Source organism: Bombus affinis, unplaced genomic scaffold (genome assembly GCF_024516045.1).
Source record: "Bombus affinis isolate iyBomAffi1 unplaced genomic scaffold, iyBomAffi1.2 ctg00000092.1, whole genome shotgun sequence".
Classification (NCBI taxonomy): domain Eukaryota; kingdom Metazoa; phylum Arthropoda; class Insecta; order Hymenoptera; family Apidae; genus Bombus; species Bombus affinis.
The window spans coordinates 680,127-704,810 of NW_026108838.1; the positions used below are offsets into that span (position 1 = coordinate 680,127).

Consider the following 24,684-nt stretch of genomic DNA (forward strand, 5'->3'; position numbering starts at 1 on the left):
TAAAAAATTTTGTCCGAAAATTATACTCAAGATCAATTTCATGATCCATTTTCTCTAACAGATCTCCATCTTCCACAGCTATAACAAATAATTTTTTGACACTCTATACATTTAACATCGATTATAATTCTGATAATCGAAACACCGAACATCAATGTGTTTATTCACTACGCCAACACAGATAACAATTAACATTGATATATAATATATATTTGATGATATATATCTGAAAGAATAGAAATTTCATTTAATCGACTATATGATCATACTCGGTTAAGTACCAACAACGACCATCTATCAACCTTATCTTACTTCCTCAAAGATATAGAAAGACTTTAAAAATTTCAGCAATGTGATTTGGTCCTTTAAAATTTAGAAGTAATATAACGATAAAATACCATCAAAACCTTTAAATTTCCAATATTCAAGAGAAACTTGAAATCTCGTTTATTTACTCAGCAACAAAATCTTATTTACCTTCAGAGAACCTATACAATTTTTGCACAGCTCAATATCTCTCCTTTAAACAAAACATCAAAGTATGTTGTTCCTAACTTCAAAGGGCTCAACTCAATTTTTTGATCAATTTCTCTCGTCCTATACGCTCGTTTCAAAGCTTATAATACCATCTACACCTTTGCCTTGCGTTCCATCCATGGTTCCTATGCATGCGATTTTATTATTATCGTTCCAAAGGATCTTCGCATTTCTGTTTCGCTCGTGATAGGTATTCACATCTGTTTTACCGTGCTGTTTCATCTTCTGGGAACGATATGGTCGGAAATGATATGATGTTGAATACGCACAGGTCGTTAAACGAGAATTAATTCAAGATAGATTCAAACGGAGTTAATTAAGTGATGCCAATTCCACAGCCTTGGGGGCTGAACGCGTTTTCCTTCCGAACGGTTCGCTCGTGTCGAGTGATGCAAATTTCAGCAAGTGTTTCACCTACGTGTTTACTATTAAATTTATTTATTTCTTTTTTATTTTTATTTATTTTTTATTTTTATTTTTTTTTTTTTTTTTTGGCTCGGTTACCTTCAAAGTATTTTGCGTACTTCTTAAGCGATTTTTAAGGTATTATTTCTTTTATTATTGGAAACAGTAATCATTTTTAGATTAGTAACAAAAGGTACATTTAAATTTGATACAAATTTTAAGGAAATTGGCATAGAGAAATACCAAATTACTGACATTCCTTGTAGTATGTTATTTTAATTTTACGTAATAAAATAAGGTGTTTCAATTTGAATTCATTAAATGCTGTCTTAAATATTCAATTTGAGATTGCTTTGGAGAAAGTCGAAAAAGATTTAGAACTATTCCCTAATCGATAAATAAACGCTTCAAGAATTGAGAACCACTGACTCAGGGGAACTCAGTTAATCGAGTAATACGAATAGTTCCGTGATACTGCAGAAGCCATTTACTACGTTCGCCTAACATGATTTCATCCATAAAAGAGAGATCACTACTTCTTCCCTATACTTGATACGTAAAAATAAAAATCTTAAAAAAAAAAAAAAAAAACTCGTTGCCGAACATTTATTTTCGTTCTTTCTGATAGAAAAAGACCATTTTTGTAGTCAGAAACTTAACCGAGCAGCTTTCTCAACACACCGAAATTCGAACATTTATTACACACTTCTTATTCGGAGACAATGAGAGGAAAAAGATTATAAGATTCTATGGAAAGATTATGTTAGAAGAAAGCTGTCAGTATCTAATAGGGTGGTCCCTCTATAGTACACACGTATACCTATAATAGCACAATAATAGATTACAACGACTACAACATTTATACGTATTTATCCCGTAGTTTTTAATAAACTATGAGTTCCATTTAGTCACATTTAACAATCTAACAATATAGTCCCCCCATATCTAATTTATTCCTTAAATCATAAAATATGTGCTTTAGCATATAAACAAAGCATAGTATAGTGAATGTTACAACTAAAAGAAGATAAAAGAACATACGTTTTGCTTCAAATAATTAAGATAAAATTTAGATACGGGGCTTTCAGCTTATGAAAGTCGAAGAGAAGATATATATTCCATTTGGTCATATTCTATTTAAATTCGTAACTACTCGTTCCATTTACGTTATTAATAAAACATTTTTATCGACAAGCTACCTAACAGAAAGACCTTTTTGTCACTCTAAATTGCCTCAAAAGAAAATCCCTTGTCAAACATACCATGTTTTTCGTACGAAAATCCAAAAAGGATTTTCCAAAAAGATATATTCAGTGAACCATGGTTCGTGACTGGTGAGCTTGAAAAGAGATGAAGCGTTGAAGCGTCAAAGTTGATATTCCACCAAGCTCTCGACCCTTCTATCTCAATAATCCTGATCAAAATTCGAATGAACTACCCAACGAAACGATCACTGTTTTCTATAGAATCTCTTTAAGCATTCTTCATTAAGGAATCGTCAGATTTTACCCCATTACGTTCTTCCATCACAATCTTTGTAATGATGAAGAAAAAAATAAAAGCTTTTAAAACCCGACAGCGCCGTCATTTTCTAAAAACGTCGTCTTTATACTCCTGATGGCCACGAGCACATCCGACTACCACATATAAAATGCATTGTGATTGTGTCATCAGCATAATTTTCGCGAAAAGAGCAATTTTTCTTGATAACTATAATTTGTAACATAGATTAAAATCGCTGATTTGATCCCTCTGATATTGTTGTCTTACGAGAGTTTCGCCTGGTCTTAATTGGTTCTGTTGATTCTTATCGTTGTGAAAAGTCGATTCGCTATATATCTTTTGTATAGAGAACTATTATGTGATGTAAGAGTGTAATGTTGTAATATTTGTGATGCTTACTTTATTAATTTTGTCACTGAGCCGTTCTTTGGTTCGTTGAGCAGTTCATGTTCCCTACTTGTTTTGCTTGGTACTTTCATAATTTTCGCAATTACAATAAAAGATTTAATTTGTAATAAGTTAAAGATTTGATCCCTTGCTTTATGATGTACGAGAACCTTTGAACTAACGACTTTGAAGTGACAACTGAACGAGAACTGACAAGCTTTCATTTCAATCTATATTTAAGATATTTAATATTTAATCGGTTTTCGTGACACCGAATAAATAATAAATAATAAATTTGAAGGGAAAAAACAAGAGATTAAGAAAAAATTCTGAAAGAGACACAAATCAGTAGTATTATTTTATATTACTTTGCGAATTACTTTTCAAGCATAAAAATAGTTTGACGGTCACTTGTAGTTCCTTCCTTGCCATTTCATTTATTAAATTCGTTTAATTTCGTAAACAAAATAGCCACTCGTGGCGAGTTTCGTGTCTAAAATAGAATTTTGTCATACAGGCTGGTTGGTAATTGATAGTACAAGCGGAAAATTGGTGATTCTACTCGAAAAAAGAAGTCGAAAATATAGAATAAAAATTTTTCGTTCCAGACTTTATTCTCGAGAAAATCGACTTTGAATTTTTGATCGGTATGCGTGCAACGCGTGCAACATATTGGAAGGGTTTATCAACATAACGTCAATCGAAACACAATCTACAATAAAATCCGTTATAACGAAACGTGATAAAGTGCACGCGTACCGAGCGAAAATTCAAAGTCGATTTTCTCGAAAACAAAGCCTCAAATGAAAAATTTGTATATTTTCGACTTCTTTTTTTTACCAGTTACCAACCACCCTGTATATCCAACAGCTCACTTTTTCTTTGTAAATATTATTAATAATTTTATCAATTTTTTTATATTTCCATCCTTCATACAAGTGACAATGAATCATAAAAGTTTCATAGAAATCACAAAGATTAGGGGATAAGTATACCACTATATTTTCATATATGTATATGTATGTATATTCCCAAATTACATGATAGAATATGAATAATATTGAACAAAATATAATCAACTACAGTACCATGGAAATACAACAGATTACAATTTTCTACCTGTCACCGATTCATCGTCATCTCCTTTCATTCTTTTGACATATGTAAAAACAAATTAACCCGTCTGATATAACCATACCTCGCTCTTTGAATACAAAAATCTATTAAAATGAAATAAAGGGGAAGAAAATAAGAATAAATATAATTACTCAGGCATAATCTTCTCGAGGTATAATTATTCAGTTACAAATGATTCTTCGTTAACACACTAAATTGTACACTACTTCTTTTCCCGATGGCTGAAGCTAATCGTCGATGTTTATAAGGTACGAATTTTGTTAACGGCGCCATCGGAATCTTTATTGAGAAATTAAAATATTACAATTACCATCACTAAGCTCAGCGTCCACAATACACTACGTTTTTCAAGTTTAGGTGAACCATTGACGATAACCACATCAGATCCGGACCAATACTCAGTGCCAACCTCATCCAGGCATTGGAACTCGCAACATCGGCGTTCAACGCGGAATTTCTTGCAGTTCTGTAATAAAAAGAAATCGATTAATTGTACGGATCAATCGTCACTAGACTACTCGAAAATCCAGGTCATTCAAAGAATGAAAGAAGAAAGAATTGCTGCAATTCCACCATTGCTTTTGCAAAACTAGTATTTGAGAACCATTGGTCAAATATATTATAACACTAAACGTACATTTCGGGAAGAATAACTTGTGCTATGAAACAAAATACGATAAAGTTCAAAGGTTACATCGATTTTCAAAATTTTATAAATTCAGGTGTATGACAGTATCAGTCAGCTGTTTTTCTGTCCCCAAGCGGCAAAATTCATTCCGACTTGTATTTTATGTATTTTACAGAAGTAAGCCTTCATTCATCTCCCATTCCATCCACCAACATGCTCTCGACGTATTATCATCTAAGTAAAATATTGATGTTGAGTCAGACATCCAACTGAATAATCTTTTCGGTCTTACTACAAGGCATTTAAAACCAGGGCTTGTGCTTATACGTTAGATGTGTAATACTTGGCATGAAACCTGCTTATATTAATATTAAATTTATGCATAGTCGGATGTTGGACCATTGTCAAAATGAAATTACAATACACACAGTTTCACCGTGGAAAAGTGGATCTTTCTAGCATGTCTACGCAAATGATGGTTGGAGGGGGGAGGGGGGTGGGGAGAATTGTACATGCGCCAAACACCTTTACGTTCGTAATTTTTCACACAAATTTACAACTGTAGGGAAAAAATTATCTCTGATGTTTCAGATGTTAGAAATTGACAATATCGCATAACGGAATGCTGTGTTCCAGATATTCTATTTTTGTTACGAAAATGGTACAAACGAAGTCCACTTAAGAATAGTACAACAAAATCGGTTGAGGTTAGGTTATCATGCAGATATCGTGGCTTTTGCTTTGGAAAGCACGCAACTGCCAGTCTCGTCGTCCCTTGTAAACGAGAGAAAGATATTGTAATTGGTCGGGATTAACATAAAACTCGTCGCATGCGATCAGATGGCCTGAATGTTTAATAAACGAGAGTAGGGTGCGTGCTACGCGGTTCTAACAGTTTAGGCGGAAACTAATTATTGTAACCGGAGCCGAGATATGTAGCGATATTACTTTCCTCGACAAAGCATATAAGGTGACGAGAGAATCGCGATAAGGTAGAACAAGAGACAGGAATGCTTTACGTAAAGCAGATCTGTCAACTAGATAGAGATCCTACAGCTATAACTACAGTGAATCCGTACTCTGGCGAATTGTCGTTCACAAATAAAGCTTCTGAAAAACGGAATTCATACAATATAACTGCTGTTGTAAGAATCTACATATCTGATTTTGCTGCCGTATTTGTCAGAACGTTTGTTTATCAAAAAAACGCATCCTCTGTAATCCTCTGTAGTTTAACAAGGCACAGTTAATAAAAGAGATAGAGCGTTAAACGGTGACGATTTAATCACAGTTAAATAGATATTGGTCTCTTTGGTTAAAATGCCCTATGATTTATTTGCATCATTTTTTTTTTTCATGCAATTTAAAATATTTAAATAAACAATATTTACCAAATATTCAAATATTTAAAGAAACAGTAGTCCATACAATATAATTTTATTTGATGGTTATTTGATATTTAATATTTTGGTTTACATACAAAATTGAAATTATACTTTGCTTGAGGACAAAAATTCTAATTGCATTCCTAACATATACCAATAATTATTGATGAAAATAGAAAGAACTGCAGGACTAGGAAGATTACTTAGCATCTTATATAGCCTGTCAAGGCTCGAACGTTTTATCTTCCTGTAGATTTTCTTTGCTTTTAGACTTTCCTTCCATTTCTCTGAATTGGTATCTTCTGTACACTATTTATAAAAGAAGAATAAATTACATGTTGCATCCAAGTTACCAATCCAAATAATTTTAAGTAAGAAAAGAGATCTAATGCAGCAGTTTCAACTTAAATATAGATCCGACGATTATTTACGAACAAATAGTATAAATCTTTTAGCAATATGAAATTCGCAATATTTATTCAAATATTTATATTTATAGTACGCCATTAGCAAAGAAGACATGTTTGCGTGCGTTATCGATTTTACGCTTTTGCCACGCAAACGTGGAAATTGCGATTCAAAATTGAATTTGCACTGGAAACGGTTGACGTCACGACATTAATAACATATTTCAAAAACACTGATGATATCATACGGAATCAGAGAGATTCTATGAGAAGTTAAACGCATAATCATCCTATTGTAAATAACAGGAACAGAAAGTACACAAGGAATAATACAGAATCATCCTATCATCCTATCCTATTATACAGGATTGCTTTGATTCGAGCTCAAACATAGGGAAATCTGAAAGAATTTTTCGCAGAATTTCCTTCCCCTTTGAATTGGGTTTTATACAGAACGACTTTAACCTTTTCAAGGAAATACCTATAGAGTGTGACGATCTATGATTTTAAATAGAGAGGTATATCTGAAAAGAGGTGGATGTAAAACGTAGCATATAAAACGTAGATCAAATCTTTATTCAAGGATTTTTTCTCTTCGCAGAGAATCAGGTTTTCAAGAACGATCGAATATGTATGCACTTGATTTACACGTGAAGTTGTCATTAAAAATATTGTTGCGTTTAAAAAGATAAATATTGATTTAAATTTAACGAAATTCTTAGTCCAATTGTTTTAAGCTTAAAGATATGTAGGTGTCACATTTATATATTGAAAACCTGGGAGCGGCATTAATTAACAAACCTAGTCACGCGCACACGTACTTTAAAACCATGCTTGAAAATCGATATTCCCTGAAACAATGCATCCTTCTGCGCTTCCAATTTATTTTCGCACGAAGAATCAGTCCATTCATCGTTGCCGTCACCATCGCTACTGTAATCTATATTACTCGAATAAATTCTATATCTTGATTGGAAAATCGAATATTTTAACGAACTTTCTGTGTGTCTTTTTTTTATGATTTTAATTGGCAATTTCCGAAATTAAACTATAGCTTGAGAATAAACCGATAATATTTGAGGGTATATATAGATACATCATGTTTTTGATGGGTTTCGTCGTAAAATAATTGTAGAAAAAGCAAACTTTTTAAGAAAAAATTACCATATTCGAGTAATAAATTATAGAAAATTACCAACGTAAATTAAAACTTAAAAAGAAGAATCTATTACACGTAATAAAGAGAAGGACTTGTTCACGAACGGTAATTCAACAAATACAGTCGTTGCAGGAACATAGTTTTACAAGGGAGAAGAATCTCTCTAGGAACTCGACGATGTCACGTCAAGCGAAAATTCAATAAAGTGATTACTAACCGTATTACCAGCGGCAATCGTGTTACGGCAATTCGTAAATAAGTTAGTCGTCTATTTGGAGAAACGTCGCTGGCAATATCGTCACATTTTAATTACGTCAGCGCTATCAATTGGTCTTGGAAGAAAGTTTTCCATTATGTACTTTTGCCCACGGCGTCGTTCCAACAAATGAATCCGAGTTTTGAATCGCTTTCTCCTATATCACGAATTTGTAACGGTGTTTCTTCAAACATTAAACGATTGTAATGAATGCCTTTGCGTACAAAGACTGATACCTGGTTTGACTAGAAGCTTCAGCTAATTAGTGCCCCAGTTAATTTGGATGTTCACTACCACGCCACTTAAGAAGTGGCTTCGTGTCCGAGCGGATTTCCCCCACGTAAAAAAAAAAGAAAAAGAAAAAGGGGGAAAAAAAGAAAAAGAGAAAGAAAAAGAGAAAGAAAAAGAAAAAGAAAAAGAAAAAGAAAAAGAAAAAGAAAAAGAAAAAAAATAGTTAATTTGGATGTTATAAAATGTTATATAACCAGGAACTTATCTTCTACTTGGTAGTCGCATAAGAGAAGACCGAGCCATTGAATATCTCAAATAGATTAGCTGATTCGCTTAACGTATTTTTACTTCCGATGACGTAAATAAGAGCAGAAAGTACACAAGTAATAATACAGAAATGTCAAATGTACAGAGGAATAGATTTCGTTAAATCATTAGCACGTAACATTTCCTTATAATTCTATTTGTGTATAGCAAAATAGCTTGTGTGCTTTCATGAATTATAATTGATATTTAGAAGCTTTCATGTAGGTAGATATATAACTCGTGTTATTTAGTAATTTAACAATACATCATGACAACATATCATTTTCGTTTCTTCGTTTATCTCGTTATGCGCGTAAACGAATGTGTAAATAAAGACATATAATCAACGATAACATGTAGTGGCAAGCATGATAATTATCGACGAAGGAGAATATTGGTGAAATGATTGTGGGTGATTTCACTCGGTGTATCGGTAAATAAACTTTGATAGACATTGCCGGTGAATTCGCTGTCGGTGAAATCGTGTCGATGAAATAATTGTCAGTGATTTAAAGATAACCCAATTTATTGATCTCCTCTTCATAGAGTTGTACGTCTCTCTATAAAACATATTCTACCTGGAAGGGCTGAAACATTTAGCTTAGTCACACTAAACTGGACTTGACTGCAAGTAAGAAGATTGAAATGCAAAATTCACGTGTGAGATGGAAAGTTCGATAAGGCGATTATGTATATTAACCCGAAAGAAAGCTCATGGCTTTGCAACGCGTTACACGCAACACGGAATTTCCCTCGCTGAAATAATCCTGTTACAACGATACGATTTTCCTTAACAGATCTCGCAATGTAATTCTCCCTCTACAACTTTTTATTAGGTTTGAAACACGAGAGTTTCGAAGCTCTGCAAAGTCTCGCGAATCTAGAAGTCGAGTTTCAACGTATTTTCGCTTCTTATTTTATAGCTGTTAATAGTTATTATCTCACTCTGCACGTACATCAAACGAGTACTTATGTAAATCCAAAGGAAACGGAAACAACCGAGAATAATTGAGGATAATTCGAATACGTACCGATTAGTAAAGTGTTTGGCAAAGAAAAAAAAAAGGAAAATTGTATCGGAGAAATAGGGGAAATACGGTGGCGTACATCAAGCAATCTTTATGGCTGTAATACATTTATTATTCATTTATGTTCATTTTCTATCGCGTAACAGACGTTGAAATAACTGGCAGAACGAGCATATAAATCTTGTATCGCTCGACCTGACTTCTCCCGATGGAAAAATATTCACCAGCCTGGGATCGTGCATCGCTAATTACTCCGTTCTACTTTTCGAACGCGTTTCCATCCATACAGAAAAGCAAGAAGGCAAACCCTATCGCACAGTCATGAGGAGATGCAAAAGCAAGAAACCAACCAACGACATGCCGATCGACATGGTGGAATCAGTCCTACAGAGGCTATTCACCATGGGACACGGACCCTCCCATTACGAGGGCCGCGAAGAGGCAGAGACCGAAGAAGAAGAAGACATCAGCTTCAGCGTCGTCATCGGCGAAGGCGATGTCGTCGATGCCGCCGGAAGAATGAACACCAAGAAGGCTGCAGGAGTCGATGGAAGACTCCTGGACTGCTGGACGCAGGAGCTGGAAGCAAGCTGGAACCAGACTGCTGGAAGACGGCCAGAGTAATATTGCTAAGGAAGCCAGGAAAGGATCCCAGTCTCCCTAACGCGTACCGGCCGATAAGCATACTCCCAGCCATGAGCAAGATCTGGGAAAAATGCTTTAAGAAGATCATCGAGAGATGCATCGGAACGGACCCGTTCCATCGGAGGCAGTATGGGTTCAGAAAGAAGAATTAGCTTAGCGAATACCGATAAGAACAGGAAGAAGCTGAAACGGGCACAACGAACGGCCCTGTGCATAACAACGACGGCATACCGTACCGTCTCCCACGCGGCACATTGCGTGTTGACCGGGAATCTCCCGATCTACATAAAGATAAAGATGCTCGGAGAGACTTACGAGAGGAACAAGATCCATAAGACCAGGATCGGCGCGGATGACGGCAACGAGCTGAAGGAGGAACTGGAGGCGCAAGGAAATTAATGCCGAGTGCGCTGCTATTTACCAAAAAGAAGATGGACATCGATCATCACACCATGCAGCTGTTAACCGGGAATGGGAGTGTGGCGGCACTCGACAAGCCAAATACCACCACTCGACACTAACTAGTGTCGGACGACGGCAGCGACATCTACAGCCCCCAGTGACAATTACAGCGGACCAGGCCCAACTACTACAACTATCACGCACATCCAATAAATATATAACGCACACACGGCCACCTCTACAGGAGTTTTGGTGTCTATAGAGAGAGGATTGGCAAGAGCAGCGACAGCAACTGTCTCGACTGTGGAGACCCTAACGACGATGCAGAGCACGCCCTCTTCACGTGCCCGAAGTGAACGGACAGGAGGATTGAGCTGGAGGACGCTCTTGGCGAGAAGATAGACGTGGACAATCTGATCGCCACGGTGACCGCCAAGAACGAGAGCTGGGATAAATTCAGGCAATTTCGCAAGACCGTCATGTCTCACAGGAGGGTGACAGCGAAGGCCTTGAAGGAGGCAAGGAGGAGAACGAGAGCAACAACAACTACTCGGAGCAGTGAAGGCAGAGATACAAGACAACAAAGAACCACAGAAGGAGATCAGCCCAGTATTCTGAACTAGCTGAGAAGATGACGAGAGCAATACAGAATATACAGAATAACTGCCCGAAGAAGAAGATACGACGGGGCATGAAAGGACAACCTGATGACTGCCGACAGGTTTTGTTGTCTGGGGTTGTCTGTCCTCAAAGCAAAGGAAAAAGGAGGAGGGGTTTTTAGTGGGTATGGCAACAACATCCGCCCGAGTCGCACATAACCCAGTGATCCGCATCACTCGGTATGCGTAACAGCATTTTCCCCTCCTCAATTTTTCTTTTTTCAGTCTAAACTAAATCCAGGAAGAAGAACTTTCATCCAATTACATACTTCATTAATTCATGAATTATATTCGTTACCGTACGTACAAAAAGAAAGTTGACTGATATAAAAATTCAAAGGATAGAACTTCTAAGCTCGCGATTGGAAACAGATTCAGTTCGATGGTTTAATTTGCCATTTAATTGAATTCTCTGGCAATTTCAGCGAACTGTGGGCTTTAAAAGTGTCCCGCATTCAAACGCAAGACTTCTCCTCCACCTTTCCCTTTCTTTCAATTCCAACCTCAAGTAATTGACCTATTAATTCGACGATATATTTACATGCTCGCAAGGGATTCAAACAACTTCGTTGCGTTAAATTCGCAATTATAACCAACACGAATGTCTCAATCAATGTGCAGCTCGAAACAAATAAAAGATAATTAACTTTTCAATATAACGATTGATATGTTTGATGAAGAAAAATTTATGAATTTTTAAAAACGTCTCCTAGTACATTTAGCATTTTTATAATAAAAACTTAGAACACACACGCACACATGTACTATTCCACGAAATGATTTACACAGCTATGAGTCTGTAATCCTATCATATTATAAAGGGATGAACGAACTTTTCCTAATAAATATAACTTTATACAAAATCTCGTTTAAAAAAATTAGTTTTTTATTCTCATTAAATTAATTTAATATCAGAATATATAATTTTAGTCGTTATCAAAATTTTATGTCAAATGCGTTCATAGATACATATATAAATAAATGTCTAATCCTATGTATTTATTTCAACTGAAATCTTAACTTAAATATTTATTAACAATATTCTGACGAATATGCAATGAAAGATAAAAACAACTTTATTTTTCTTATAGAATGTCTCATGCTTCTTACTCATTTTATGTTTCTCGTTGTCAGTGCGTAACTACTTATCAGCCGCATGAATGCTAAGTTTTACTACTGAGAAACGAAGAGACATATAGATGCAAATATACGCTACCTCGCGTGAAAAAACATCAGATACATTAACCAGAAGGAATATCCGATACATATAAAATTCATAGCGTAGTTATTTATACATACAGACGGAATATTTCTCTCTGTATGAAATATTCTTTCTTCTGAATTCTTATTATAAATGTATGTCCATTTCCTACCTTAAAATGTCTCTCCTTTGAAAAACTCCATTTAAATATAACGATTAACAAAATATTACCAATAAAACTATTAAAACGAGATGCTGAAAGAACCTTTTAATGAAGTACAAATGATTATTTCAACTTTAATTCTGTTAAATTTGAATTGAATCATTTATAAACCGAACAGGTGTATAAAATTTTATTGCGTAAAAATCGTGAAGCTGAAAATTAGGAACGAATAACGAATGAGTAACCTAGTTTCATTAAAAGGTACGTGTACGCCGATCCGCGTAACAACTTCGACACTCCAATTATTATAAAGCATGTATCCTTCAGAGATTTTTTGCGCGAACGCAAGATACCTTTTACACGTGCAACTGAATAAGTGGAACGTGATTTTCAATATTTCTTCTTGTAGAACTTGTAACAACGTAACTGTTTCACCAATATTTTCCCTGACACTTTTACAACGATGCGTAGAAATCTCCTTTTCTAATTAATAATTTCAGCATTTCTCTGAACAGTTTCGTTGCGATTAAAAAATATACAAAGCTTACGACGTGCTTGTTTAAAAATATTTATATGGAACAAGATTTCAAATTTGTCACATCAATCGCGATCTCAGCAGGTGTAAATTAATTCGTTCTAATGAACGAATAAATTGAACGGCTCGTGACAAAAATTATCCCTGTCCATGTTTGTCTTTCTAAAACTAATTCAAGGCGAGTTAAATGAATCGCTGTGTACCCTATTCGCGCAGCATGTGTTTTAACGACCAGCATAAAAGCGTTAACGGTGTACTTTAGTTTCTCATGGTTGTGTTAAGCTGGTTGCTCTTAGAATGAGCATATACTTACAAAAGGAGGTGAACAGAAGATAGCCCGGCACCATTTTGGCTCCGAATGGTAACAGAAGCAGAGGTTGCAAACCGATGGTCCCGGCACATACATCATTCCATGCGAGACAACTTCTCCTTCGAAATCAGTACAGTGTTTTCCTAAAGCCGCTGAAAACGATTACCAGCGTCAATATCTTTGCCACTCGACAATCGTACGCGCAGTTACGCTAACCGTTTTAACGCCACGCAGCGTGATCGCTCTATTCGCGTACCGTGGTAAATTGTGCCACGATGTATGGTCACGATCATTAATTCGCACCGCGCTCAAGCGTGCTCGTCGTGAGTCATATCAGAGTTTCCTCTCGTAATTACTTGTTTTTCAAATAATCATAAACCAAATAAAAAAAAAAACCAATATAAAAAATTACCTCTTGAATCGGAAAACCAAATCCTGCATTATAGAATGTTATCACGCAAACGAAACGCAGAGCATAAATATTTCGCAAACTTTTGAGTGTTTGTTGTAACGCTTCCAGTATAACCGATGAAATGAAGCGCGAGCACGTCGAACGGTATATTTCGATGAAAAAAACAGGATGAAAAAGGGCAACGCGATCGCGTCGATCGGTACTCCTCGCAAATAAATGAACGAAGCGCTATCGCGCTGCATAGCACAAACCGATACGGAGTCTTGAAACATCCGACACTAAAACGGTTAATAACATTACGAAAACGACCGTACCAGGAAATTTTTGTTCAACGGATCCGCATTGCGGCTATCACGATGCTTCTTCGTTGCATCGATGCTTCATCGATGAGATTAAAGCACCGTTGAAATAGGTTATTCGATTTCTTACATGGGGAAAAAGTTTTTATATCGTGTTTGCTGTTTTACTTCGCAAGTGTGCTTTACAGTATACGTTAGAACTCCAAGTCGAGCTATCCGAGTTAAAGTCTCTTGAAACTTAAAACGGCACTTAAAGGATATAGGTATAATAGAAGGTTCGTTTAAAATTCAAAAGTGTATATACGTACATAAACATTTGAATAAAAATAGCGGATAATCTCAAGTAAAAAAGTAGGTTCGTGCTAGTAAAATGGTTTTAAAATACTTGTCAAAAGTCGAACGACTTGACTAATTAAGAATGGATGTAAGAGATTGAAAGCAAAGGGCATCTAAGAGTATGAATTAAGTAACAAACTCACGGTGACAAAGAGGTTTTCACTCGCTCGAATTCAAATAAATCGGTTAATTTGAACGAAACTTTAGGTGCACGAGAAGCGACACGCGTCCTCAAGGACTACGAAGGTTCTACTCGAACGAATGAAAACTTTTCTCTGGCCCGGTGTGTATACACAAGACGTGCGAATTTAAAGTGCAGATTGTATTAATTGAAATAATTGGTTGGTTTGATCAAATTAATCGTTTTAAGCTGAAATGACGAAGGTCATCCAAGTAATTGATGTCCACTGTAATTATTTGTTAATCGCGCGTGGAATCGGAACGATTCGACCTCGTTCCAACGCGAATCGTTACTAAGGCAGAGACGGCAATTAATAATTGTCGCGTCATTTGTTCGATCGTGTTCACAAATTCAAATACGGCTGAGTGGCGGAAACCATTTATAACACGTCCCGTACCGCGTAGGTCGTATACATATCTCAGGATGAATTTTTCGTACTTTGCCGCATATATTCTCCATGTTAGACATACCATAAAATATTTCGTGCAATCGCGTATTCCTGTCTAATGTCAGGAATTCTCTTTCCATAGGTCTGCGTTTTCCATATTATCTATTTTGCTTATCAGTAAACATTCTTACAATTTGTGATTAATACTGTACGTACAGGAACGTTAAGTTTTTGACGTTGTAATATTTCACATGAAATAATAATGGCTGTATATCGACTAACCTATTAATTAATTAAATTCGTGTATATCAAGTTTCCTATCATTTAATACTTTCGTGTAACTACAGAGATTTGATACTATGAAATGAAATATAAAACTTGGTAAAAAAAACGCGCTTCGTTAGGAAATGAGGGTAATGATGCAAATATTTTTTGTAGCCGTTATATAGAATTTCGATGGTATAATTAATCAGTATCAACTTACCAGCCCCTAACGGGAAGAAAGTGACGAAAATAACCTGCAAGCAGATGAGCATTGCAAGTATTTCCGAGTACGAATTCTTCATGGTTGTAAAAAATCAAGAAATGTTGTCGCTGTAGAATAGGTGAAAATCAGGTGTTTCAATATCTGCTGTGCGGTCACTGGAGTGCGTAGACCAGAAATATCTGCGACAAAAATCAGAATACATTTGTTTTCACATGATTGGATCAATTTTGTGTAGGACTAAGCTGATTGAACCTAACACGGGATAATTGTCCAACTTACGACCTTAACAAGCCCGCTTGATTCCCTATAAGTGCTTGAAATTGATGCTTGTATTCTTTCCAGATTAACAAGCTTTGCCCCCCCCTCTCTCTCTATTTCCTTAAATCGAGTTAGACTGCCACAACATATTATCTTTCTTCTTTTCTTTTCTTTTCTTTCGATCTTTTAAAATCTTTTAAAGCCTTAAATCGCTGGTTATTATAGTGTATACATTCAATTACTCTGTAAGTCGTAAGTACATGTTTTACGTTATTTTTCATTTTCCAGCTAAATTCCATAAAAACAAGAAATATACTTCCAACGTGTTTTCACATGTCTCTAGCAAAGATCTCAAAAACAAGTTGCGGCGCAATTTAAAACGACAAATAGCACCGTGTGTCTCGTTGTGGCAACGCACGCTTCGTCAGCTTTTTAAAAGCGCTCTCTGTCTGCTTTTTTCTCTCTTCACCGCCTATTCGTTTTTTCTTAACGAGTGAAACCGTTTTTACGAGGACGGGAGCACAGAAATGACGTACTGGCAATTCTGTTTCGTGATGACACAAGCAGCCCGGTTTCAGTGAATTAAACCTGGCCCCAAGCTTTCAATTATCTCTCCCTTCCTTTCCTTTATTTTTCCCTTCTATATCGAGTTTGAGGTTTTCTAAATTTCCATTACAATCAACTATGGCTTTTCTCTATTTTATATATTAGCCGATGATTCATGGCAAAAGCGTCGGCTGTAAAAATATTTGGAGTTGCAACAGCAACAAGTGTGTTTTCTCAAACAGAAAATATTGGAAGCGTACTCGTTGGCAAAACAGTTCACGGATAGTTCGTCCTCTGCTTGTTATTTGTTTCAATACCGTTAGCAAATAAATTCATGGAACATAGTGGTATCGCATAAATTGAAAATAAAAGCTTTGCGTATACTTGGGAGTTGAACTTTGGCTATTATACGTATGTTATATATATATATAGAAGATTGCTTAGAATTTGGAGCTTAATAACATATCTCAAAATCATTGACATTAAAAAAGGTGAACCTTACTTACCAAATTTCCTTCCGTCAAATGATACATAAAAATTGAAAAAAATAATATACATAGTTTTGACTTTCTTCCCCATTATAATTTGAATCACTCGATTTATTCGACTAAAGGTAATCAAGCAATAACCTCACTTTACACGTATTCTCATCACGTGAAATAGATCACATCGGGGATTTTCAAAAGTCGATGGAATATTAATAGCGATTAATTATTTATGGATGTATTCTGCTCGGTTAAAGCAATCACCTAGTGAATTATCGAGTTCCAGGAATATGAGCGGTAAACAGGATTGCAGCTATAAATGACTCTCTAATGTGTATATTAGAGATGAATTTGATCATTTATCCTCATAATATGAAATACGCTTTTAAGTGGAAATCATAATTAACAATTTCTGGCAGCGAAAAGTAAATAAATCGATACGTTTAAATCAATATTAGAATTTCTTCATATTTTTATCAAATATTTTTATCAAATATTTTAACATTGTAGAAGTGTCGTTGTAGAGAAATATTAGGTTGTTCCAAAAGTTTCTTTCGTTTTATTAAGAAATGATAGATGTACGATATCTTTTGCTTTATATTATTTTATTGAATTATGTGCGATCCACCTTTCTCCAATTTAATAAAAAATAACATAAAACAAAAAATGTTGTGTATCTATCATTTCTTTACAAAACGAAAGAAAATTTTACGACAATCTAATAGAAATTTAGCTTTAACACGATATAAAAATGGATCGTTATGCCCCTAGGAGATAAGAACAATATGATTAATATTAATAATGAATAGGTTAACGTAACGTAAAGCAGCTTTTGCAGAAGGCTATTACCTGAAAATGTTTACTAAATAATGATAACATGAATTTTCTTAAGTACCCCATTTGATACTTAATCTACTTTGTAAATACTGTACGTCCTAACTTTGAAAGAATGCAATTTTAGCCAGAATGTTTCAAATTACCTAGCCGTATTGTTTCCTTGTAATATAATTTATTCTTTTATAATTCTTTTATAATTCTTTCCACTTTATTGACTTCTAAACGTTAATGTAATATAATTTTTATAATATAATTTTAATCGAAGTTATTTTAAATTTTTAATATCTCATCCCTACTAGAACAATATTAACAAATGCGCAGAGCTCAAGTCGAATAACAGCGGCCCAGATAAATGATCATCAAACTTACTTTTGTTATGGTCGATGTCAGTGATTTTAAACCAGCCAACGTCCATGGCAATCAATATTATTTAGCCGGTCTTAACGCAATGTAAAAAGCAAAAAGAAAAAAAAAAGAGGAAGGAAGGAACAGGGAAGCAAAGAGATAAAACGAATTTTTCATTTTCTCGAAACTAGATCGAGTTTCAAGCTGCTCGTAAAAGAGTCTGTAGCCAATCCGACTAAATTCGACGTACCGCGCTTTAAAATTTCCAGAGAACTGTGATAACCATCGAAATCTGTACAATTTGTCGATTCATCGCTTGATTAAAAAATGGAACAAAATGAGGCTGATCAGCCGGCCTTTGAACTTCTAATGATCCCTATCGTTATACCCTAGGTTGAATGCTACGATATAAGCCGAGACAGCTATAAGTAGGGTTCACGCCATCTATTATTCACGCGTTACACATTCGCCAGACAGACGCGTCTAACGGTTGACATTGTTTTCTACCCTCAGTTCCAACGCAATTACGTTGCTACGTGCAATCAAGTCTCGAGTGAAGCTAATGATAAGTTGTTGTTCGATCCTACACAATTACTAAAATTATTCAAATTAAACTAATTTAGTCTAAAAGAAACAAGTAATTTCGTTATATATTTCCTTTCATAATAAGCCATGGTTGGAATATAGTAGCTGACGAAAATATTCGTATATTCGTAGAAACATTTTAGGGCTGTATTATGCATAACGGCACTATAGAATTAATACTGTAACAGAATTCTACTATCATGGTTATGCTGGTAATATTCGAAACAAATCTGAAAATCTATGTAGATGTTGTAAGATATTCAGTACGAGTACTGTGCATTACTGGTATGTACATAATCACGACGAGATAAGGAAGGTACTGTTCTCTATTGCTCATCGCTACCCGTTGCTAGTAGCAACGTACTATGCATATATATCTCGTAAAGATTTTAAATGTAGCCAACGAGACCATTTTTAATATTTGACTATCGTGACCCATTACAGTTTCATCACTTTCAATTAATTGAACAGGACCCGCACCTTAAGACTAAAATACACAATATAAGTATGCAACAGAAAATCTTTTAAAATTTACGGACGACTATTTATGGTATTCAAAGGCAGCAAAGATAATAATAGCGGAATATTAGCTGCGGATTTTCCTCGAATCGTAGCATACAATATGGAATCTGATTATTAAAAATTACAGTGGAAATTTCCATAAGATATTCGTGCTTGTGGCATTTTGGAAATAAATTCTTAACCCAAATGGACAACCTCGATATTCGAGAAATTTTGTGAAGCTGACGTCAATGGCGATATGTACTGTTGTTGTGCTATCATTTCATAGTAAGCTGTATTGATTATTGCACTTCTATTCACGGAATTGATTTATTCCACACAAAAGTTGACAACAATAATCGAAAAAAGAAAAATATATTACCGCCTTTCACATCAGCATACACAAGCACATAGGATTTCACACGAATATACACACTTGTAAATTCGACGAAACGATCAAATTTAATTACTTTTCGATTTTTCGGGCATCAAGTACTACATCAAACGTTACACATCAAACGTTAAAATACGGCGAGCATACAAAATGTACAAACCACTCTAAATTAATTAACTTTGAACGTTATTGATTAATTTAAAAAAACCACTGTTGCGTTGAGTTTTACATTTTAAAAAGTTGTTATCCGTTTTTGCTTTGTTTAAAACTAAAAACAGGACTACGTTCATTGTAAGTCGTAAATATCCCTTTTATTTATTTAAACAAACAGATATTTAAACAAACAATTTATAAATATATAATTTATTTACGTATATTTGTAATATCTGTTTTATAAATTTGTACAACCATTTATCCATTTATCTATTTTATTTGCATATAATTTTTATAGACTTTTTTTCTTTTTTTTTTTTTTTTAAAGAACGAAAAATTGTGATTCTATTTTAAGACATGTCAGGCTGAAGCGATACGCGATATATATTTCTATTCGGATTTCACCGTCGTCGTAACCGATGCGATTGGAAACGTTTCACAATAGACGTCTTACAAGCGCTTGCAATGTCCGTCATGTGTAAGGCTCTACCACTGAATCGCGGCTGCCATTTAGTGATTAAGGTCGATCACTTAGAGACGTTAATCCGCCATAATGGCGAGCAATACATCGAAGCCATTATTGAAAGCATAGTTACGCTTTAATTTCATCGATCTTATTCACAAATAGAAGTGTACAAATTATAGGATTTCCAAATATTTAGTTTAGTTAAAAGGAGATATGAAAATGGCAGGTATATTCAAAGGATAAAACAGAACCGTACCGAATTGTAAAGTTTCAAATCATTATAACTATTTAAATTTGAAAAATCCTACTATATTTATACAATATATTTTTATTAAGAATGGAAGAAATTTCGAAAAATCCGCCAACACTTTTTACTGTCGTCTTGAAGCACACCATATGTTAAGCTTCTTCGTCAAATTCGTACAAATTTTATCGCCGATGTAACGAACGTTTCGAACATGTAGCACGCACGCGTCAACGCCTACATTTGGATTTTAAATATATGTTTTATGCATTAAATGTATTTGTACTTTCTTGCGCAATTTCTTTTAATTTGTTACGATATGGAGGGTTTAATTACGTTTAAGATATCTATCTGAATCCTTTAAATTCAAAGTTCTTTAAAAAATTACGTTACGTAAAATAATCGTTTTTCCACTTTATTGTATCATAAAATAGTTACTTAAATTCATATTACTTAAAGAATCTTAATCTTAAATCTACAGAAAGAATAAAAAAGAATAAAATCCTATATGTTAAATTTTACGTGGTTGATGGAATACATAGCGATGACGAGAACTAACTACAGACAACAAGAAACTATTAGCGAAGGCAACTGGTGACTATGAATGTCGTCTCTATAATACGTGGCGACTAAGGAGAACAACTACCAACTACGGATAACAAGTAACAACCAACTGTCTCGTTTCTAAGAGGCAACTAACTTGCAATTATCCTCCTTTGATGGTTTCTGTAGCGTGATATACGTCTTGAACGTAGTTAAAGAATATGGTCGCTGCTGAATGGCGATTTGACAGCAAGGCGATCCCGCCAGTTCAAAGCTTGACATTGCAAGCTACCGAAAACCATTAATCTTGTTATCGAATATCTAGCTTTCAGAAGAACCCTTGTGATATGATATGACGTCATGACATTTTTATGACGAAGATGAACAAACACCGACCTCTAACGAAACAAATTTTTATTAAGTGCCGTATGTGGGTTGCAGGCCGGCCAACCAAGGAAATTTATCGAATGTATAAAGTAAAATATATACGAATATATTCGATATATCATAAAATGCCCGCGTTATATCGTCTAACAGCATAAAGAAAGCTGAATTTAAGGAATTAAAAAATTGAAATACCAATTATAAGAGAGTTAATTAAATTCAAACCTATCGATAAATAAAGACCTATATTTCCTGGAAATTGATATCTTTCGAATTCTAAATTTTCCTTAGAAAGTATCATAGAGAAAATATGAAACTTGAAAAGTACATCACGCTGATGCCTCGATAAACCGTCGTGTCGATAAATCCATGTGTCCGAGCGATGAATTTTCCCCAAACAACAAAAAACTGAAGGGAAATCTTCTTTGAAGGACGTGACAAGGTAGGAGAAGCGGGAACAATGATCACGCGATAAACTGATGGTGTACGTATAGAACGAGTGTTGCGAGAGAATTATCGAGAAACAAAAAAAGAAAAAATAATCGTTGGCCGGCGCGACTATACGCTGTCGACGGGCAAACAGCGACTGAGACTAACTGAAACGAACTCTGTCACAGTATGAGCACGGGCTGCGTTCGCGGGTCGATCGAACACGTTCTGCGCCTCTCCTCGGCACCGGCGTCAAAGCCACCCCCGATGGCTGCAACGCACTGGTGCGCTTGCAACATTAACCACTGGTCCTTCCTTTTTCGTGTGATATTATACCAGCATCTGCGATGCCATTTCAAAGACCGCAATCAAAGCATTAAATGCCAGATTAAAGCGACGCGATAATATTACCCCAATATTCGTCCGTAAATGTTACCGTATAGATGTTTAATTAAGCATTATTATGCTTCGAATAATTTACTATCACATGTTCCACAAGAAAACACATGTTTCACTTTTCCCCGTAGTATGATTGTAATTTATATCAAATATTTATAATTTATAATTTAAAATATTTATAATTCACTGAAAGTATCTTCCTGTCACGATTATAGGCGTAAAATGTCAAATTAAAAGTACCAAATTAAAAACATATGGTATCCCGAAACCAAACGTACGACATGGCGAATCACGATGATACGATAAAAATTGATCTATGTCTTGATTTATTCAAACAGAACGAACTTACTCGAACTTTTCCAGAATAAACGATTTATTCGATAATATCCGTCACCAGCTTCTCTTCCTTCAACGGTAACAACTGACACCGAAAGCTCGAGAGACCCGAACGGTGAGACGTACCCAGAAGCAATGCAGTTACCTGGGCAAAGAGTCCCAAAGACCAAGGACGTAGGAAATTTCGAGAAACGGAAATGGAAACTGGAGTGGCGCGTCAATCAGCACTGACGGAAACTAATAAAAATGAAAAAAACCAAACTAATTCGTTTCACAAATTATTAAAACGATATTATTCAAAATTTCACTTGATTTTCTCACTATTTGTCGCACGCGTCAATATTTGTCGAAATATTTGTCAATATTAAAAAGTTAATAAAAAAAATATCCTCTTTCTTCATACCTGTCTTTCTCCCGGGCGGCGAAGGAATACTAGAATGTTCGAGAACAACGGATACTTTTTGATTTTATCTCAATATCAATTTCAATCTTTTTAAACGAAATATAATCTGAACGATGAAACGTTTGATCATATAATGTTCTTCGTTCGATGCTAAAGGAAATTGAGAAGAAACATCGAAAATTCGTTAATAAAACGAATTTCTTTGTTTCTGTGAGATAATAAACTTGATATACGTATTGATTTTTAAAATCAATATAGCTAACCAATGGGCACACTTTTAACAAGGGCGATGGAACATACCAAAAATCTTTCAAGGTGGTCTTGGCAACGGAAGAGTCGAAAATATGACAATTATAAATGAAAAATTCTAATATTTTACAGCTGGCAACGATAAAGAACTCCAGATATTCTGCTAATTAATTTACAACAAATTCGCGTATATGATCGATAGCTGACGTCACGTCATTGTGTCGCACAGCCCTTGTAAAACGATAAGAATTTCCTGGAAAAATTTGTAGCCACGAAATGAAAAAGATGATAAAACTTCTAACAAGAGTACTGAGACGAGCAACTTTGTACTTACCCCTTCGGAGTAGGGAACGTGATTAAACGTCCGCGAGTTCGAAACTTTTGTAAGTCACTGCACGGCCGCTGCTTATGGTGGAAATGTAATAGATATAAGTACAGAGCGCGTGAGCGAACTAAAAACGCGATATAGGGATAAAGAGAGAGACCGTTCCGTCCTTCTCTAATGCCCGCGTACTTGTACCAGAAATATGTAACAACGGTAAACGAGCGCCGTCAGTGTCCACTAGTGTGCATGCCTGATTAAACAAGGACAGAAAATGCTTATATACAGCCTTCTCTTTCTATTTCCATGTCGCATCCATCTTACTATACAGTAGACAGGACTCGACTATTCCATCATTATATTCGCACCCTGCTTATGTGTGCGAACGAATCGTTCGTCTCCTGTTTGATGCTCAGTTTTCAACGGAGTTGAAGGGAAACTTTATAAGAGAAAGGAAGTGACGGATTGTCTCAAAGTGATAAACGAAAATTCTCGTAACTATCGAAAAACGATAGTCAATACAAGGATATCATTATCACATATAAAACTATCACAATGAACGGTGAATCATCGCTGCAAGGTACCACAAATAAGACATCTCATAATTTGCGAAAACAGGTAAGGAATATTCTAGATTTTAGACTTTGGAACTTCCATGACAGTCATGAGTGTGTTTTGTCATTGATTTGCCATATTGCGTTTTTCACAATTGTTGTTCATTTTTTGTGATATTTTACACTCGCACATAGTATCTATGATTTTTTCTTTCGATAATTCTTATAATTATTGTCAATAATTAATTATTTATAACCATTTACGCTGTATTATATATCATTAAGATTTATCTTTGCACGTATCAAGATAGTAGATAACAAAATTATGTGTAACAAATTTATTAAACTCGCAATGTAACAGCAAATTGCATGAAAATCTTTATATTATTAATAATTATTGTTAATAATAAAAAAAAATAAATGTCTCATTAGGAGGAGAGTCGTACTTCGGAACGTAATCGGAACATATTGTACCTTATATGTGATTATTTGGAACGCAATGGGTGAGTATATTGCAATTTAGATATCTTCTTAGTTCCAATTTTTTCGAATAATATCGGTGACCAATCGAAATAGAAATTAGTGCGGAAATAGGGGAAGAAACCAAAGTTTGAAAATCGACATCGGTAACTCAGTAGTTATAGTTGAATAACTCAATCGATAACGTAGATTAACTAGTTATAAATGAAAATATATTTAAATTCAAACTTTAAAAATTAGAAATTAGAAAGCAGAAGGCAAAAAATTATCGCCGAGGATTTATATAATAATAAATAGACAGTACATTCCTTTTGTCTGTCTTACCTAGAAATAAAACAGTTGTCCCAATTGATGATTATCGTATAGTGTGTACTCATAGCATAA

The 24,684-nt window shown here is 35.0% G+C and overlaps 1 protein-coding gene and 1 long non-coding RNA gene across 5 annotated transcripts; one reads left to right on the forward strand and one right to left on the reverse strand.

Moving 5' to 3' along the window:
- Positions 1-3,834: 3,834 nt before the first annotated feature.
- LOC126927385 (uncharacterized) lies at positions 3,835-23,369 on the reverse strand. Of its 4 annotated transcripts, none has more exons than XM_050743542.1 (4): positions 23,279-23,369; positions 15,385-15,566; positions 13,288-13,436; positions 3,835-4,435 (listed from the first exon to the last, which is right to left on the reverse strand). In XM_050743542.1, the coding sequence occupies exons 2-4, from the start codon at positions 15,464-15,466 to the stop codon at positions 4,262-4,264; spliced, it is 405 nt and encodes a 134-aa protein (XP_050599499.1). In that variant the 5' UTR covers positions 15,467-15,566; positions 23,279-23,369; the 3' UTR covers positions 3,835-4,261. The 4 variants fall into 4 exon arrangements, 3 of the variants coding, with proteins under 3 accessions (XP_050599499.1, XP_050599500.1, XP_050599498.1); XM_050743543.1 differs by lacking the exon at positions 23,279-23,369 and adding an exon at positions 22,306-22,548; XM_050743541.1 differs by lacking the exon at positions 23,279-23,369 and adding an exon at positions 17,883-18,936.
- Positions 20,830-22,340, forward strand: LOC126927389 (uncharacterized). The gene is made up of 2 exons (XR_007715432.1): positions 20,830-22,083; positions 22,172-22,340. It is a non-coding gene; the product is annotated as an uncharacterized LOC126927389 (long non-coding RNA).
- Positions 23,370-24,684: the final 1,315 nt, after the last annotated feature.